Source organism: Pseudomyrmex gracilis, unplaced genomic scaffold, assembly GCF_002006095.1.
Source record: "Pseudomyrmex gracilis isolate BER0280 unplaced genomic scaffold, ASM200609v1 scaffold_128, whole genome shotgun sequence".
Classification (NCBI taxonomy): Eukaryota; Metazoa; Arthropoda; class Insecta; order Hymenoptera; family Formicidae; genus Pseudomyrmex; species Pseudomyrmex gracilis.
This window is the reverse complement of record NW_018020712.1, coordinates 323,862-342,255: the sequence shown is the minus strand read 5'-3', so window position 1 is coordinate 342,255 and position 18,394 is coordinate 323,862. Positions and strand designations below refer to the sequence as shown.

Sequence of the window (18,394 nt, the reverse complement as noted above, 5' to 3'; positions counted from 1 at the left end):
TCCAACGTGTGTATAAATATGCGAGAAATAAAAAATAAAATCTCATCATGCTGTGAAGTTTTTCTTTCTGCAAAATTGGTTTAGAGTTTGTCACCACAATGTATTACGAGTTTTTAAATTAAAAAACACATTCGGCATATTGGTTCTGAAATTTTATTTCAACTTTTCACGAGTTAATTTATTTGTTAATTGAAAAACATACGGGATTTTAAATATTTTGTAAACTGAAGCTGAGCGTTAAAGAATTCAACAATCAGCCGTCTCAGGTGTTTTTGTTTTTTTAAAAAAAAAGCGTCAAAAAGCTGACAAGTCGGCTGTAAAATTCTCAGTCGAGCATCTTGTTTCACCCGACGATTTCAGTTATCAATAAACGAGTATCAAATTCCTAACAAACGGTTGTGTAAAAAATAGAGAAATAACGTCTGGGATCTAAAGCGGATCTAAAATTACGTTCGATGGCTTTCAACGATCTGACTGAAAATTCTTCACTGGAACGGTATACGCGAAAGTATACGTATGGTATACGAAGAGAGGTATATCATCAAAGCGCGAGTGGACTTTGATTCCACGACCGTGGCAAGTGATATACGTCGGGCGTAGCAACACCTGCGGCACTAAAAGAATTATTCTGGTACCGGTGCGATGTGTTCGAGAGAGAAGAGAGCGGGGAGGAGGGGGCGAAAAGCAAGATGAGAGGAGTTGAGGCTGGCACGCGGCTGCGACCGCTCGTAAATTTCACGGAGGATCGTTAAAGTCGTGTAAATCGGTTTCCGGAGCGACCCCGCCGTTCACAAGCGAACACGCGCGGCATGACTCTGTTACCGACTTTAACCCCTTTGTTACCCCAAGCGTTTACCGGAAGTGAAAATCGATGATCATGAGAGAGAAAGCGCTGTGTGCTTGACAACGTTTACATCGTGTAAGTATCTCCGCGATAACAAGCGGAAACACCACGCGCGAGCTTTTGTACGAAACTCGATGTAAGGATAAATATAATAATTCTTCAAAAAAATTGTTGCAAAAGGCGCGACCTCCGATCAAAGCGCTAGATTCCGTGTGTGTGTGTGTGTTACGATAAAACATCGATGAACGGGAAGAGAGTTTCTCGCGTTCTGAATCTGGGAGCGCGGCGGCGACACGTGTGTGTACGCGCCTTGTATGGAAAATACGATCTCGTCGGTGGTCTGCCATTGTGTTTCGGTATCTCGCGTCAGCCGCACTTTCGGAAACCGATCGACGCTGTCGATTAAATCCTCCCACGGAATGTACACACAAACGGCCCCGGGAAAAAGAAGGCCCGTACGGGAGCAAGAGGGAGCAAGGGACTCATCCAACATCGGCGAGCAGCCGCGCCTCTCGCAGAAGGATGATAATTATATCCTTTATTCCCTGGCGGGAGTAATTACAAACGTTTACCGCGGGCTGCGTTTTACGGTCAGCGCGCCGAACCCCGCGAATTGAGCGTAATCGATATCGTCATCGTGGAAAGGCGCAAAGCCTCTCTCTCGTGTGTAACGCAGAGCTTACAAGCAGGCTTAAACGTACTTCTGTCGGAGACGCCGGAGCTCGGTGCGCTATCAATTAGCAATTTATAAGCATAAATCACCGGTACGGCAACGCGGCAGGTTGCGATTACCGTAAACACGCGCTAAGAAAACGCCGCGCTAGAAGAGCACGTTTAGAGCAGCCTCGTTATCCCGTCACGTTTCGCGTTACGACCTCGTGATTCATATTTCTATCGAATCCGCGCATTGAATAAGCGAAGCGCATCATCAGCCGTAACTTCAGCGAGCGGGAGGAGGAAAATCTCATCGATCGCGCGCGGGATATTGAGAAGCGTTTCTTGGAGAGAGAAATTATAAACGCCGGTCTGTGATAGAACGCCGCGCGTTTAATTGAATATCCATGATGCGAAGTGACACATTTCTTTACGACGTGACGCGCAATCGCGTCGACCATCGGACGCGGGGGAAACTTCTGCGGGAGCAGGGCGCAACGTGGCTTTTATATAAATAAATTTCAACCGACGTCGCGCGCGTTTGAACGTGACGGTTTCAGTTCTCGTTTGCGCGCGAGGAAGAAGCGCGAGAAGAGAGTTTTATGGCGATACAAATTAGATAGTAATCTTGCATTACGCCATTGGCGCGCGAGTACGTGCCTACGATCTTCGTGTCGTGAGCGTTCTCGAGGAAGAACAAGAAGAAGAAAGTGCAACGCTGCATCGACGCTGCCGCAGAACGGCAGAAGGCAGAAGGGAGCGCAATAAAAAGCTTTAGAAGGTGGAATCTCCTATTATATTCCGTCGTCACTCGAAACGATTGCTAGAACGTGCGTGACTCGCCACCTGTTTCGCTACTGGGAATTCCATTCGGCGCGCGAGGAAGAAGCGAACAACTCTTCGCGCGCCGAAGAAAACGCCTCGCGGGGTGGATGTATCATCGGTAACCGCAGCGACGTAGTCGTCGTTTATTCGACGATGCGGTTGAACTTACTCGATCAACTCGGTCTCCTCTTTCGTCGCGTCATCTTCGCTGACTAGCTTGCCCACCGCGATGGCGATCGAAAAGGCGAACGAAGAACCTTCTTTTTTTTTTTCTTCTTCTGCCTCGCCTCGAGAAGTGGTAGCGCGAGAGGTGGTTGGCGCTTGTACGTCAAACTCTCTCGCGGCAACAGCCCCTCGCGCCGTTTCCATTGAATCGTATCTGTCAATGGGGAACAATATGGTGGCGAGAAAGACCCGGCGAGGTGAGGAAGCCCCCCCATGTACACCACGGGACCCGCGAGCGAAAGAGAGAAAGAAATAAGGGGGGCGAGAGGGAGGACAGACCGAGTTACCGAACGTGCGTGCGCGCGCGCGTCTCGGCAGCCTCCACCTAAGTTATGCAGATTGTTCCGAACAGTTGGACTTTAATACCGGCATAAATCCTTTGCCACTTAACTTTATACTTGAGCAGAATGCGTCCCCCCCGCCTTCTCTGCGCGCTCGGAATCGTCTCTCTTCCACTGTCTGTGCTTTTGCTCTTCATCGACGCTCTTCTTCTTGTTCTTCTTCGTCTTCTTCTGTCTTTCGTCTGCTCGATGAAACGCTCTGTTATATTTTATTCTAAATTTAGCGAATTCCTTTCGTCGCTAACGAAATTTTAATTTTTTCACGAAGGTGTTAGAGATTTATCAAATGCGATTGTATTCATTTCTGACTTCGATCTTCACGTGTATCGAGGGCTTGGGGTGCAACAACGCAGAGTTTCAGTATCGACATGTGAAAGCATTTTTACATTCTCTTTTTTTGTTACTAATATCAGTTTGACGCGCACTTGGCACGCAACTCTGCTATGTCTTTTTTTTTCATCATACGCGGACGACCTTGAGAAGAGTCGACTCATTGAACTCGTTCAATTTCAGGAGGTATCTCGAAGGTTGAGTTTTGTGAGCGAATGACCAGAATGAAATTCGAGCTATCGTTATCGCAAAAATGTAACTTGAACTGGTATCGCAGGAGTAACACAAGATACTGCAATGATACTGTGACCAAGTGTCGTCACAAATACGTATATCTTACCAGTCTGCATTGTTGTGACCGTCTTTGATCATTTTGTAATTTTTTCCTTATTTTTTGTTATTATTTTCAAATAAAGTAACAAAAAAAAATACAATTGTTGAGTCGTTTTATGAAGACTCTCTTTCATTAGCTTCAGCAGAATCTCAGCGATTGGCAAGCGCCTTTGCGATTATTGCTTGCCGTTAGTATGCGCTTTCATATTTGCAATAAATTTACTGAGAAAAGCTAATTGCAGACATTAAGCGCAAAGCGTTTGCTAAGCACTGAGTTCTGCTGAATACGCGGCTATTTGTTCGTTTGAGTTTCCCGCGAATACAGTGTTCGCGCGCAATCGAACCAGTTGGCAAACTGGTTTCTGTCCCGCAATATGGCGGCTTGTACTTTCAGCGGGAAACTCACCGATCGAGTAATGTCCGTTACGCTCTGCAGTTCGTTTTCAACAGTTCGTACGTGTGGTTGCGGTTGTTTTTCAAAAACGTTCAGTGTCACATGAACATAAATAAGGATATAACAACAAAGGCAATTAGACAAGAGAAACGTACTTTGCAGATAACCTCAAGAATCAGCACGTTTTGTTTGCATAAATTGATAAAAGGCAGTAAAGCCGGTTTGTTTACCTACACGATAACTGCCATAGGTATTATCTTGTTCAATATTCACATACAATCCTTTTGTTAACGATGACTTTCTGTTAACACTTGCTGATATAATTGATTGTGAACAAGTGATTTTATGCAGACGCAATAAGGTTGCTTGATTGCTCAGTGCTTTATGTAAACAAATATGTGGCTATCAAAATTGAAGTTGCTTTATTATGGTAGTATTACATTTGTAATTTGTCTTTTCTAATTGTTACACATTGAAATTTAATATCATTTCAGAGAAAAGCTGTCGTCACATCAATACAATGGTCTCTTCGCAAGAACTGTACACAAATCCAATTACTATATATATAGAAGGAAATATAGGAAGTGGCAAAACAACGTTTTTAACTCACTTTCAGAAAATTAAAGATGCTACAATATTGGAAGAACCAGTAAGTCTGTGGCAAAATGTAGCTGGAGTGAATTTACTGGTCAGTATTTGGTTGCGATATTTTTAAGTTGTTACATAAGAATTATTATGAGAATTTTTTAATGAAAAGGAAACATTTTATAATTATTTCAGGATCTTCTGTACAAAGATCCAGTAAATTATGGGTTCCTCTTTCAGTCTTATGCTCAATTGACTAGACTGCAGTTTCATACCATGAGTACACCGTCGCCTTACAAAATCATGGAAAGATCCATATTTAGTTCAAGAATTTTTTTAGAGAATATGAAGCGTACGTCCATGATAAGACATATGGAAGCTGAGATCTTGGAACAATGGTACAACTGGTGTATGGAAAATACTAAAATAAGAGCAGACCTGATAGGTATATATATTTTTTAAACTAGGAAAAATTATATACATATATATTTAAAGTTTGACTTCTATATTAAATTACGCACTTTTATTGTATATTTTCAGTGTATCTAAGAACGTCGCCCGAAGTTGTGTATCAAAGAATGCAAGCTCGCGGACGTAAGGAGGAAAATTCTGTTTCGTTGGAATACTTGAAGCAAATTCACGAACTTCACGACGACTGGCTCGTGAGGCGTACTTTGTTTTCTGTACCAGCACCGGTTATGATTGTGGACGGTGACAAAAGTCTCGAGGAAATGGTGCCACAATTTGAGAAGTGCAAAGATCGGATACTTAGTGAGAAAATTGATGACACATCAAATACCAGAATAGTCTTAAATACTAAAGCGTAATACCGGCACATATTTTTAATATTTGATCTTATATAATATAACTTTTGTATTTTAGACTAGTAATTTAAAACAACTGATGTTAAAGGTGTTGAGAATTTAATAGAGAAAATAATTTAATTATTCTGTCTTACCTTCTGAAATTGAAATAATGCTGTGTTCAGGAAAGGTAGGTTGATTGTCGTTGACATCGATCACCCTCACGCTCAAAGCCGCTGTGCCGGTTAATTGCGGATTTCCCTGATCGGTTGCAATGATGGTCAGCCTATACTTTTCACGTATTTCGCGATCAAGAACTATATTTGTTCGAACGACACCACTGTACGGCGGGCTTATTGTAAAAGCGTTGTCCGGATTTCCATCCACAATATGGTATAGAATTCTGCTGTTCAGTCCTTGATCAGCATCACTTGCTGAAAGCTACGGCAGACAGTTATATAGTATTTTGTTATTGTAATACGACGATATACATATGTATAATTACACTTTCAATTCTTATTTTTTATATGCGTATTTTATGAATGTAAAAATATTAATATTATTTGCACAGTATTTACGAAGATGTTAAACGTGTTTTCTTACCTTCACGACGAAATCTCCCTTGGCGTTTCCCTCGAGCACAGTAGCCGAATACTGTATTTGCGTGAAGATCGGCGGATTATCGTTGACGTCGAATACCTTGACGATTACTTTGACATACGCTTCCAAAACATCCGGTCCCGCTGTTCTCGCCACTATATTGAGGATGTGTCTCGAGCTTTCTCTGGGCTCTTCCTTCGGCTGTTGACCCTCCAGAGATCTACCCCACGAATTGGTACGACCCTCCTCGTCCGGCACCTCGTCACTAGGCCTAACCGTCAAGTCGTTCCAGAGCTCAGCGTCCAGTCTTATGGGATTGTTGACACGCAGCAGGCCGCTATTTTCGTCGATCGCGAATGTGTCGAAGTCGTTTCCCGACGCGATTGAATAAGAAACGTGCTGTCTTCTGCCGTCGGTGCGCACCGCTGTGATTTGAACGATCTCCGTGCCAGACACCGAGTTCTCCTGAACGACGACGTTGTACGTGTCGTTCTGAAACTTCAGCGCGGGCGTTAGATCCGCGTGATCGCCGACCTGAAGCTCGATCAAACCTTCGGCGCTCTTGGGCGGATTTCCCTTGTCTGTGGCTAACACCTGCAGATGATACGTCTTGCCGTTGTCCTGCGAGAGCGATAGCGCCGCCGTCACTTCCCCGGTGCTCGGGTGTATCCGAAACTTGGGTTTCTCCTGTTCGTGCAGAAACGAATACACGATCTCGCCGTTGGCACCCTCGTCGGCGTCCGTCGCCGACACCCGAAGGATATTCTGGCCTGGTTGCGTGCCAATCGACACGTGCGTCCGAAAGGGATATTGGTGAAAAACCGGCGCGTTGTCGTTGACATCTCTGATGGTGATCTCGACGGATATTGACGTGCTCTTCGCGTCGTACTTGCCACTGTCCGTGGCGACTATCAGAAAGGTATAGCTGTTCTGACGTTCGCGGTCCAGTGAACTGTAACGACGACAAAAAGAAACGGAAATTAGTCGTTATGAGACGGTGACTCGTTGTCGATTACCGAAGACAATCGAGAAACATTAAAAGAAAATAACAAAAACGAAGGTATATATTTCTTTATATATACAGGAGAGATTATTATCCCGATTGGCAATTCAAGCAATACCGTTTGGCAACGTTGTTGAAGAGTTATTACAGAGAATTCTAATTTAGATATTTCACAAAAAATCGTACCTCAAAACAATGTTACCGTAAAGTTACGCAAACAAGTCGAGCGAGACGGAGTTCCCATCGCGGGCAGTTTGCTGCCCGCGATACAACGTAATGTTCGCAATAACTCTTAATAAGCGTGGAATAATGATCGTCGTTAGTGCACGAGTTCGATACGCTTATTTACGATTGCACGAAGCGAACTCGAATGCACCGAGTGTATTTTTCGTTTACCAACTACGGTTCAGAGAGTTTATAAATCTCTCTTATATATATTAATTTATAAAAATAAACCAAATAATACAATAAGATCTAGTATATTGCCCGTATTGATTTTTTTTTTTTTTTAAATCATTTTATAAACCTCTGTTATCTAAACAGAATAATAGATTGCGGGGAACAATTCTTTGAAGAAAAAAAGCTCTTAATAAAAAAAAAAAAAAAAAAAAAAAATATACGTAAAACAGTACGGGTCATCCCAGAAATTCTCTCGGTGTCGTTGCTACCAGTTCGTACTATTTATCGAGTCGTTAACTAACAAGAATTGGTCCTCGTTTGATCCGCGCGTTGTATCTCTGCCAGGTAGTTACGGAGAGAGCGAAGAAGGAAAAAAATGTTCTGTACACCTCCTACCCCGTTTGTCGGCTGCTTCCAAAGGTAACAGAGACGACCGTCAAGCAGCAAGAACAACAGCAACAAGGCGACACGAAAGCCGAGCTCCGCGACAACCGATTGAAGAAGGAAGATGCCAAAAAACGAAAAGAGGTGAAGAAAGAGAGAAAAAGAGAGAGAGAGAGAGAGAAAAAAAAAAAAGATGGGGAGACGAAAACGAGACGGCCGGATTCACCGTCGAGAAGAGACGATGAAAGAGAGAACGACACGCACGGGAGAGAACGGTCACCCAAGCCCGGGATCTGGTTTTGCATATCAGTCATTTTGCCGGCTGAAATAATGCATTTGAAATGCCACATGGCGTCTCGCTAAAATGACACGGCGGCGCGAAAAAATATGCGATCCTCCTCACGCTTCTTCTCGCGATTACCAACACTTTTCCCCGTATATCATTTCCGAACGATTCTCTCGATCGACGAACAAGATTCAGAGAAGCGACAAAATGCGGAATAAACAAGATCGTTGAATAATATCGTTTAACGGAGATCGACAGCGGAGACTAATCGCGGAGACTAAAAGTGCGAGGTAAAACGCGAAATGTAAGTCATCAAAACGATGAATGTTGGTGTGTCGGTTACGCGATATTTTGCGTTGAAGCGTAAAATGAAAAAAAAAAACAACGAAAATTATATATTACAGTGATTAAAATTATCGGAAGCAATTCATCGAAATTATCGATCGTGTGTCTCTCCTCGTTCTCTTTCTCTCTCTCGACAAAGAGAAGACGACAATACGAGGAGGCGATTTTAATCACACACACACACACATACACACACATCGCGGAACTATCGCGTATAAATATCCGCTCGTAAAAGTTGCAACGTTTTGTATATAAAAAGCTCGGTACTGAAATCGATTCTGCGAAGTTGGCGCGCGCAATTAGCGTTTGAAGTTTTCCTTTGCTCGTACACACACGGTCCGTGTGGAGGACCGTATCGAGCGGTTAACGATCGGCGGCTGTGCACGCTCCGTCGGGATCAAGGTTCGCGGCGGCCCGCAGCGAAATCGTCCATTAATTAACGAAGCACGACCTTGCCTGTTCGAAGGGATGGACGGAAGCCACGGAAAGTCCGCGCCTTTAACGACACATCCCGAGATATCGGTTTATTGCGCGCGTAATCATAAGAGACACACACACACACACACATACACACACAAACAAACCGAAGGAACGAATGCGTGGAAGAGAGAACGCGAGGAAAAAAGAAAGGAAGGGTCGGGTTGTGTGTGCGTTGACGAGTTATGCATACGGAATCGTTTAATCGGCCATAGTGCGTCGTTCGTGAAGCGCATCGACTGACTTTATAATTTTACGACGTTCCTAGACCGAGATGCGTTGCTTCTTTCTTCCCCACCGTTTCTCGCGAGTGGGTTTTTTTTTTTTTTTTTTCGCTACGATCCGGCTCTCTCTGCGCTCCGTATATCTCTTTCTTTTCCCCTTTCTCCCCACCTACGCTATCCGTCCCGCTTTACGACGTTACACACCGGCGTAATATCCCTCTGGGTGATCCTAATCGGACGTGCAATAAAGGTCGCGGTAATTAACGCCAGGATGAAATTAGCCGGTTGATAGTCGAGATCGCGAGGCAAGACTCGCCAAGAGAAAGAGAGAGAAACATAGATAGATAGAGAGAGAGAGAGAGAGAACGTCTGAGAAACGGAATCTTCGGGAGAGAGAGAAAGAGAAGAACACAGAAGAGGTCAGGAAGGAAGAAGAGAAAACGACAAGGAATGACAGAAGGTGGAGGTAAAAGAAGAAGTTGAGGCGTACGTAAAAAAGCAAACGACGGGACGTGCGCACTCACCCGGCGGTAGTTACGACGCCGGTCAGGTTGTCGACCCTGAAGAGCCAGCTTGTCTCCTCGGCGATGGCGTACGTTATCTTCCCGTTTGCACCCTGATCCGGATCCGCCGCCTTTACGGACATCACGCTCGAGTCCGGCGGAACGTCCTCCAAAATGGTCGTCGCGTACTTGGCGGAGTGATAATTCGCCGGGTAGTTCGACGACCCGTACTGAAAACCTCCGTTACGCGAGGGAAACTCCGTGTACTGATTCTGCGCGAACGTCGGCGCGTTGTCGTTGATGTCCAGAACGATCACGGTGAGATTGCAGTGCGATTCCCGACTCGGCTTTCCCCTGTCCATAGCCGAGATCGTCAGAACGTACTTGGGCACGGTCTCGCGATCCAGATTCGACATCGATAACACACCGGAAGTGGGATTCAGATTGAACTTGGAGCCGATATTGCCACCTGAAAACGATGAGAGGGGAAAAAAAATTCGAAGATTAAACACCGATATTGTTAATTTAAGTTCGGGAATTTTTTTGTTTTTTCTATTAATTCCGAACGGGGAAAATAACTCACTTGCGATGCTGTAGACGATCTCGCCGTTCTTTCCTTCGTCGGTATCGGTCGCGGCTACGGTGTGAATCGCAGAAATCTTTTGATTTTCCGGCACGGCGAGAGTGTAGCAAGAACCCGGACGAAATTCCGGACTGTTGTCGTTCTCGTCCAACACGATCACATCCAGATTGGTGATGTCCAATCGCTTGTTGGATCTCGCCAAGATGGAAACGGAGTAACGGGAGACCTTCTCGCGATCCAACGGACTTCGAAGAGTGACTTGACCGTCGGACGAAATGGCGAACTTGTTCGAAGCCGTGTCGTTCGGGATGCTGAAGGTGACGTTGCCTGGTGCAAAGCAAAATAATAATAAAATAACGTCACGCGTTGTAATTGTCAATTTTTTTCTGTAAAAAAAACATTTCGTATTATTTTAAATGTATATTTTGCGTTCTAAACGCAACGTGATACGCACGCTGCTATCCGGAGACTTCAACGCCGGGCATCGTCGCGGTCGCGGCGGCGGAGACTTCAATGCATTCGATTCTCGAATTCCAGCGCTTAGCCCCCGTGCTGTTTGGATTTTTAGCGGGTTTAGAACAAAGCGACGTGCGCGCGCGTGTGCGTGCGTCGAGCCGAGACCACATTTCGTCGTGTTTTCACCGAGAGAGAGCGGCGACATCGTGCGCGCATACACACATACGCACAATACGTGCGTGTGCGCGCGGAACCCGCGCGTGTATGACGGCGTCGGTGTTGGTGGAAGCCGGTGATTTGCCTATGCGTACCGCGGCAGGCCGACGGCACGATGATATACGCGGCCATTGTTTCGCCTCGTCCTCTCTAATCCCCTTCCCTCCTAACCGCCCCCGTTCCGCAACCCGCTCCCATAGCTCGCAGCATCCGCGCTACATACGCTACCGAGCGACTCGTGTCCTTCGGGATACCACGACGAGAGAAAGAGAGAAACAGAGAGAGAGAGAAGAGAGCCTTTGGCGCACCCGCGAGGCGCGCTAATGCGCTCGTCCGGTACACGAGCGCGTCGCGATAGATAAGCACGCGCAGAAACCGGAGAGATGTACCCGTGTTGTCGGCATCGGCGGCTAGTTTGCCGCACGCGGGAATCACAGAAGACTCTTCCGCACGCCGTTTAACCGTTCGTCAGTTTCTCAAAACCGGCCTGAGATCGGATCGGCTCTCGCGAATAAGTAAAACAACACGCGCAGATCTAGCGCGATCAAAAGAGAAATGATGCGCGCCCGTGTGTGACCGTCATCGCGCGCGACATATACGAAAGATAGATACACGCGCGTTAACACGTTCGAGAACTTGATTTATCAGATTTTCACGCAAAAGGCGATAATTGACTTCTCGCTCATTGCCTGATTTCTCGATGTGGCTGAAAAATCAGAGGCATTAAGAGGAATATGAAGTACGATTACGAGAAAAAGAAAGATCGAGTATTTCCGGAACGAGCGCGGGTTTCAAGCAGCGCGCGCGCGCGAATATCACGATATTTATCGACTCGTCTTCTACCTGTCGGGAGACACGTCGACTCGTTCTCTTAACCGCCGGATTCTTCCCTTTACGCGGACAGGATTGCTAATGTATGCTACGAGCTCGTTCAAGCGTTCTTTCTCTCTCTCTTTCGCAAAACTCCCGCGACGATAATTAGCGGCGTCGCGAAGAGCCTCGCATTTGCCCGCGGAAGATGACGCGATCTGCGCCGTAAATAACACGAATGAGCTCGCTCGAAAGCTCGTTTACCGCTTTTTCCCGAGGGACGGAGACTCCCAAGGACGCTCGCCGTCGGTGTTCGCAGCGTGGGGGAGAGAACGAACGAATCCGCGACGTCGGAATTTTCTCCTCCCGATGGAAGAGTCTTTGACTCTCTCTCTCTCTCTCGCTTTTTCAAGACTCTCAACACAAAAACGCGCGAGAAAGACAGAGAGAGAGAGAGAGCAGACGACGGACGCGAGAAGCGTTTCCGTCGCCGCAGCGGGATATTCCGCGCGTAGAGAAACTTACACGCGATCGGAACGCGTGTCGTCGTTCAACAATTCCGAGAACGAGAGAGAGAGAGAGACTCTCGGAGTCACGCGGAGTCATTTCACTGAATTTACTGTAATGCTCGATACTGGCCGGATTCAAGACAATTATTCGAGGTATTTTCGTGGCAGGGCTTTCCTATTAGCCGCGCCGAGTACGTATCCGGCCGCAATTACACGTTTCGCCCTCTCGCGCGATTTGAATGCGGTGTGTGTAGGTGGCGTGCGCGGGGCAGCATCTTCCATCCGGAGAACGAGAGAGAGAAAAGCGAGATTGCGAGAAGAGAACGAGAGACGTTCGAAGAGGAACGAGAGATAACGGATTGTAATTTCAACCCGCGCTCCATACACGTCTCTAAATTGACAGTCCCCTTCCGCACCGCCGAGGAGGACCTTTATGCGCGCACCACCGAAACAATAAGGACGAGGCATCTAAAAGGGAACCCCTCCTGTTTTGGTCCTCCTTGTTACTCCCGGCGAGCGATAAGTTTCGCGACCGCGTTGCTCTCTTTGCCCCGATACGGCATTTATACGCGCGAACACGCGTTTACGTCGCTTCGCTCGAGATCGTAAATCGGAAAAACCGCTCGATCCGGTTCGAACGAGAACGTCGTTAAATTGACAATAACTTTATATCGTGGATATTCTCCGTGAAATAAACAAATAAGCGAGACAAAGAAAGGAACGTGTTGCCACTTCTTATTATTTACCTTCTTTTTGTTTCGCTGCCGGTCCCGCGACGTCCAGCACGGAAGCTCCGACGTTAAGATTCTCGGAAATCATGACAACGGGATTCGGTTTTAGTAAGCGAGGAGGTCCGCTCATCTGTGCCGTCGCCGGTGTCAGGCTAAGTTTCAGCACGGCTTTGCGGGGCGGCGATCCGTGATCGTTGGCCGTAATCTCGAGATCTGTGAGCTTTGTGACGGGTTTCATGAGAGTCACGATGCCGGAGTCGTAGCCCACGGAAAACCGCGCCTCCTCGTTGCCCGAGGTTATCACGTAGGACACCCGGCCGTTATCGCCCGAGTCCTTGTCCACGGCAACGACTCTCACGAGGCTGGCACCTGTTGACGTTAAAAAAAAAAAAAGAAAAATGCAGGATTGCAATTAATTATCCCGTTATGTATTTGTAACACGCTTCTTAGTTTGGCGAGGCGTGACTTACCGGTTTGAAGATTCGACGCGACCGATATTTCCGTTGATTCCGGCGAGACGAAGACGGGATCGTTGTCGTTCTGATCGAGAACGATAATTCTCGCGGTGACCGTGGAAGCTAGTTGCTCTCCCGGCGACGCCCGATCCGACGCCTTTAGGATCAAAGTGTACTCCCCGCGTTCCTCTCGGTCCAGTTGCTTGGCGAGCGTCAAAGCGCCGGTCAGAGAGTCCACGGCAAAGCAATCTTTCGGCGGAAACTCAGCCACAAGACCGTATCTGAGCTCGCCGTTCAATCCGCTGTCCAGATCGCTCGCGGTCAGATTGTAAATTGTCGAACCGATCGCTGCCTTCTCGAACACGCGCACGGTTATAGGATCCTGCGGCCATTTAGGCGCGTTGTCATTTGCGTCCTCGATGACGATCTTCACGGAGACGGCGATGCTCTGGGGATTTCCGATCGAAGTTGTGTCCAACGCGCGAATCTCCAGATGATATTCGCTCACGCTCTCGCGATCGAGAGAATTGGCGACCACCAGCTGACCCGAGCTGCGATCGACGTCGAAAGCGGGAAACTTGCTGATCGGCGTAAGCGAGTCCAAGGTGAAGGCCACGCGACCCGCTGGACTCGCCCCCGACACTGACCCCACCGCGTGACCGATACTCGCGTCCTCGCGCACCTGCAAACGCAAGCGTACATTGTTTTAGGTATCTCTTCGTCACACTGGCTACCTTTCTTTCTGTGTTCCTCTTGGTGTAAAAACAACATTTTACCATAAAAATTCCGCGTTAAAATCATTATCCGATCGTCAGTAATTTCTATAGAAAATTTCTGTAAAACCTTTAATAGCCAAGCAACGTGTATGTATAAGAACGGTGAAAGCACGTCAGGGCTCGTACGCGTTCTAATGAATAATTGCAGAAGGGGGGGCAGAATGACGGACTCGCGGACTGATAGCGTTCAGCGAGGCTGCGCAAACGAATCGGCGAGCAAATGAATCCTACCGGGTGGCGGGGTCAATGGTACTCACGTTAAAGGTAAGACTGCTGCTTGTGAAGGTCGGCCGGTTGTCCGCGAGCGCCAGCACCTCGACTCGCAACGCGCGGACGCTGTGCCGCGGCGGATGTCCGGCGTCGGTCGCCTTTACGGACACCCGGTAGACGTTGCGCTCCTCGTGATCGAGCACGGCCTTGGTCCTGATCATGCCTGTGATCGGGTCGATGGTGAAGACGTTGTAGCCGTCCGAATCTCGATCTAAAGTGAATAAACAAAAAACCACATCTCAATGGGAAATCTTCTCGAAGGGAGATGCGAGACGGACGGACGGACGGACGGACGAAATTGCGAATCTTATCGACGCGCGAGAGAGAAACACGCGCGGGGTGGACGGAAAAATTTGTGCACACATTTTTGAGAGCCGCGAGAAGAATCGTGTACGCGAAATAGAGGCGCGATAGATAGAGAGCCGCGGAATGAGATGCGACTTGACGTACGTGAACGAGGAGAGAGGTAAGTACATCAGCGGACGCGCTCCTCGACAATATAACAGTACTACGAGCGAGAACGATGTTAAGATTTAATCTCACGATCAAGAGGTTTTTGCCGTACGGCGATCTATACGATCGAGACAATTCGATTCTGATCATAACTGCCACGAGGATGGGATCGAGCGTTGCGGAGTTTTAATGTTCGCCGTACATATATATATAGACGATGGTATTCTAGCAGATTACACGCCCGACAAAAACGTCCTTAGACCGCTTTTAAGACCGTGCATAATTGTTTCTGTAATTGCTGCTGAGTTATTAAAATCTCAAAAAGTTCGAACGTTCTATTGCGAGACAGAAAGACCGAGATAAAAGATCAAGAGATCCGGGAGAGACCCAGTCTCTCCGTCGAGACACGCGGGTAAGTGCTGTTTCTCGCAGTTTTTCTCTGTCATTTCCAAGTTTCAATAACCAACGTAACAAAGTAATTATTGATCACGCGCTTGGTACACACACACACACACACACACAAGCGCGAGTTTCTCGCCAATAAAGATAATAGCGATAAGCGATAACTCAATCGATTGGTTGCACATGGTAAAAGTTTGCTGGCACTTTCGCATTTCAATTATAGACACGCGAAACTAATTGAGAATTTATTTGCCGAAGAAAATAAATTTTTTGAAGCTGCAAGTGTTTTTTTTTTTTTTTTATTTTTTTTGCTATAAAACGTTCGCTCGTTTTAATTGGCGATTCGATTTTTCTTTGTTTTTTTTTCTCGATAATCGATTTCCTTTCTAGTCAGTTTTTATTTTTACTTTATGTTGTTACGCTCGATAAAGATATTATTATTATTATTACTATATTTAATCTCCTGTAAACTTCTGAACTCGTGATCCAAGCAAGTTTTGAAAGTGAGATATCCTTTGATATTGTATATGTTTTAAAAAAACGAAAACAAATAGAAACAATATCAAAACTAATGTTATTTCTTTAAGTTAAAACTTGTTGAACAAAATCCCATTGAATTTTTACAGATCTTTTGCAACATTTTAACCTGATAAAAAATCGCGTTGGACGTAGATGTCAGGATTGCAGGATTAATATGAAACTAAATAAATTATTGATTAACGTCAACATTGGAGTCAAACGATGGATTCTTACCTTTCAAGATGCTGTAAGTCACCGAAGCGTTTTCACCGAGATCGATGTCCAGAGCTCGCACCTTGGCGACTTCCGTTCCCGACGGTTGCTCCTCCCGAATGCTGACGACATCCCTCTGAGGATCGACGATCTCGGGCGAGTTGTCGTTTACGTCCAGTACCGTGACCTTCATGGGTACCCGAGTCGCCCTGGACGGTGTTCCCCGATCCCGCGCCTCCAGAACCAGCTCGTGTACGCTCTTCGTTTCGCGATCGAGCGGCTCGCGCGTTGTGATCTCGCCTGCGAGTTATCAAACAAAGAGAAGAAACGTTGAACGTTTATTGTCCTTCACAAGAACGCCATTGATGGCAAATTATTATAACGATCTATTGGCAATTATTAAGAATCTAATTATCATCAGTTCCCGGTAGCGCTTGACCGGCGCGTTATTGACGGACGATGAAAAATATATTTATGGACAAAAAGCGTCAATCCGAGTTTTTTTACGTTGGAAGGATATTTAAAGGATTCTCTGCGGTCGGACGCTGCTGCCGTACCGAAGCTCGTTCGAGTTCGCATAAAATCGAATACGAACGACTAATCGACGTATCGCGTGATGCGTCGAACGCGGTTAGAGACCGACCTTATCAATTGCTCTCGTCGAGAACGCTTAATTGGATAATCGTTACTCGTATTCCGCGATCGCGCCTCGGCACTGGGAAACTTTCGTTTTTCGTCTGCGCTCTCTCTTTCTCTCTTTCTCTCTCTCTCTCTTACCTCCTTGCGCGTATACCTAATAATAATCGTGCCACGGGCGTGCGTAGCCACGCGTGTAACAAGCGCTCTACCGTAATTACGTATTGCAGGGAGTAGTCATGATCGAGAAAAGGTGAAGGAAAGACACGACGAAGAATAAGGAGAGAATGGCGCGAGCGAGACAGCGAGAAGAAAGGAAGGTAACAGCTCGATGACAGCTCGACGCGATGTGAAACAGAGAAAAAAAATATACTTTAAACCGACCCCGAAAAATCGTTGGTTTTTTTTTCTTTGAACCCCACAGTCCGGGCACATTAATAGATAATTAACCGACTAATCGCGATAGCCAGAACTAGTCCTAGGGGATTATAGAAAATAGATCGGGATAATAATTCGTTCGACGACGGAGAAATACGGACGGAGTCCGTATCGATGTCCCGCGCGACATGCCCCGGGCCGCGAGTTCTGACGTGCCGCTACGAATTCTTGAAGCGTCCCAAGCGTCTCTCACGAGACCCCGTCTGACGACCGTCCCCGACGTGTTCGCCGGCACCAGCGGCAGAGTCGGGGACGGTCGTCGTCGTACTCCGTCGTCGACAAGACAAACGATCGACGAGGAACATGCAAACGCGCCGCGCGCTCACCACATCGGGCGGATACCATCGCGGAACAATAAGAAGTATATCGTTAGGACGTAAGCGTGCGCTAATGCGTTTCTCGTGTTAGCCGTGGGACCGCGCGCGGTTCGTTCTCGTCGTGCCGTGGTGTAAGAAACGAACGTTTTTGTCTTCGCGTGCCTCTATCAATATTTGGAAATCCTTCCGCCGCGGATCGGGACATACCGGGGAGAGAAAAGCTGGACGACGGCAGCTTGCGAGAACGTGCGCGCGGCGATAACTTGGAACTCGGGCGCGTTAGTTTCTCGAAAATCAAACAGCGGTTCGACGAACGAAGGAGAGATCCGAACGAGAGACGACGACGACGATGACGATGACGACGATGACGACGAAGACGCTGGAATACCAGACGAGAGTTCAGCCCTGCGTGAAACCTGCTCGGCGGCTTTGCAACCGCGCGCGCGCGAATGTTGCAAACTAGCCATGCAACCTTATCTTTAATTTGATCATCGTTGCAACGCCGCGCGCCAAATTATCGGCGCATAGGAAAGTTGTGGGAAACGCGCGTTTGAAACACGTTTTGCCTCGAACAAGAAAAAAAAAATCACATATAAATACTGCTAAGTATAATACAAGAGAGATTTGATCGATATTTTTACGTTGCGCGGCTTAATTATAATATAAATTGATCGTAATCGTCATCCATCGTAATGAACTACGCGCCGGATACGACGTTCGAGACGTGTTTCGAAACGTTTAAAAGAAATAATCAAAGCGAGTTACTCGCAAGTGGACGACGCGCATCCTCATCCTTGAGGAGTAGTCGTGTGTTCTGTGTGAGCAGAAACCTTCGTCTAAAAATGAACGTATTTATGAACACTCGGCACGCAAACCACGTGGCGCGGATGGCACGTGGCCGCCGCGCCAACGGGCATTCGATCCGAACGAGATAAGCATCGAGAACGGGTGACAGGTCACGGAAATTCCTGAGGATCAATAATAGGCCGCATTGCGCGCGCGCGCGCTTGTCGTAACGGATTGCGAAGTGTACGAGGATGTGTACACGCGGATTC

General features: G+C 46.9%; 2 protein-coding genes across 10 annotated transcripts in view; one reads left to right on the top strand and one right to left on the bottom strand.

Annotated features, from left to right (window-relative positions):
• LOC109856639 (protein dachsous) overlaps window positions 1-18,394 on the bottom strand; it is a 329,511-nt gene that overhangs the window by 8,610 nt on the left and 302,507 nt on the right. For all 3 annotated transcript variants that reach the window (XM_020432144.1, XM_020432145.1, XM_020432146.1), the window contains exons 7-14: window positions 15,970-16,248; window positions 14,349-14,572; window positions 13,331-13,997; window positions 12,876-13,229; window positions 10,139-10,465; window positions 9,577-10,024; window positions 5,938-6,886; window positions 5,490-5,775 (exon numbers count right to left, since the gene is read on the bottom strand). In XM_020432144.1, coding sequence (XP_020287733.1) covers window positions 5,490-5,775; window positions 5,938-6,886; window positions 9,577-10,024; window positions 10,139-10,465; window positions 12,876-13,229; window positions 13,331-13,997; window positions 14,349-14,572; window positions 15,970-16,248 — 3,534 coding nt within the window. The remainder of the gene's footprint in view (window positions 1-5,489; window positions 5,776-5,937; window positions 6,887-9,576; window positions 10,025-10,138; window positions 10,466-12,875; window positions 13,230-13,330; window positions 13,998-14,348; window positions 14,573-15,969; window positions 16,249-18,394) is intronic.
• LOC109856640 (deoxynucleoside kinase-like) lies at window positions 781-5,477 on the top strand. 7 transcript variants are annotated; one of them, XM_020432153.1, is made up of 4 exons: window positions 781-919; window positions 4,441-4,634; window positions 4,727-4,976; window positions 5,072-5,477. In XM_020432153.1, exons 2-4 carry the CDS (start codon window positions 4,467-4,469, stop codon window positions 5,356-5,358), a joined length of 705 nt encoding a protein of 234 aa, XP_020287742.1. In that variant the 5' UTR covers window positions 781-919; window positions 4,441-4,466; the 3' UTR covers window positions 5,359-5,477. The 7 variants fall into 7 exon arrangements, with proteins under 7 accessions (XP_020287742.1, XP_020287743.1, XP_020287738.1 ...); XM_020432154.1 differs by lacking the exon at window positions 781-919 and adding an exon at window positions 2,128-2,279; XM_020432149.1 differs by lacking the exon at window positions 781-919 and adding an exon at window positions 3,916-4,196 and having other exon boundaries at window positions 4,772-4,976.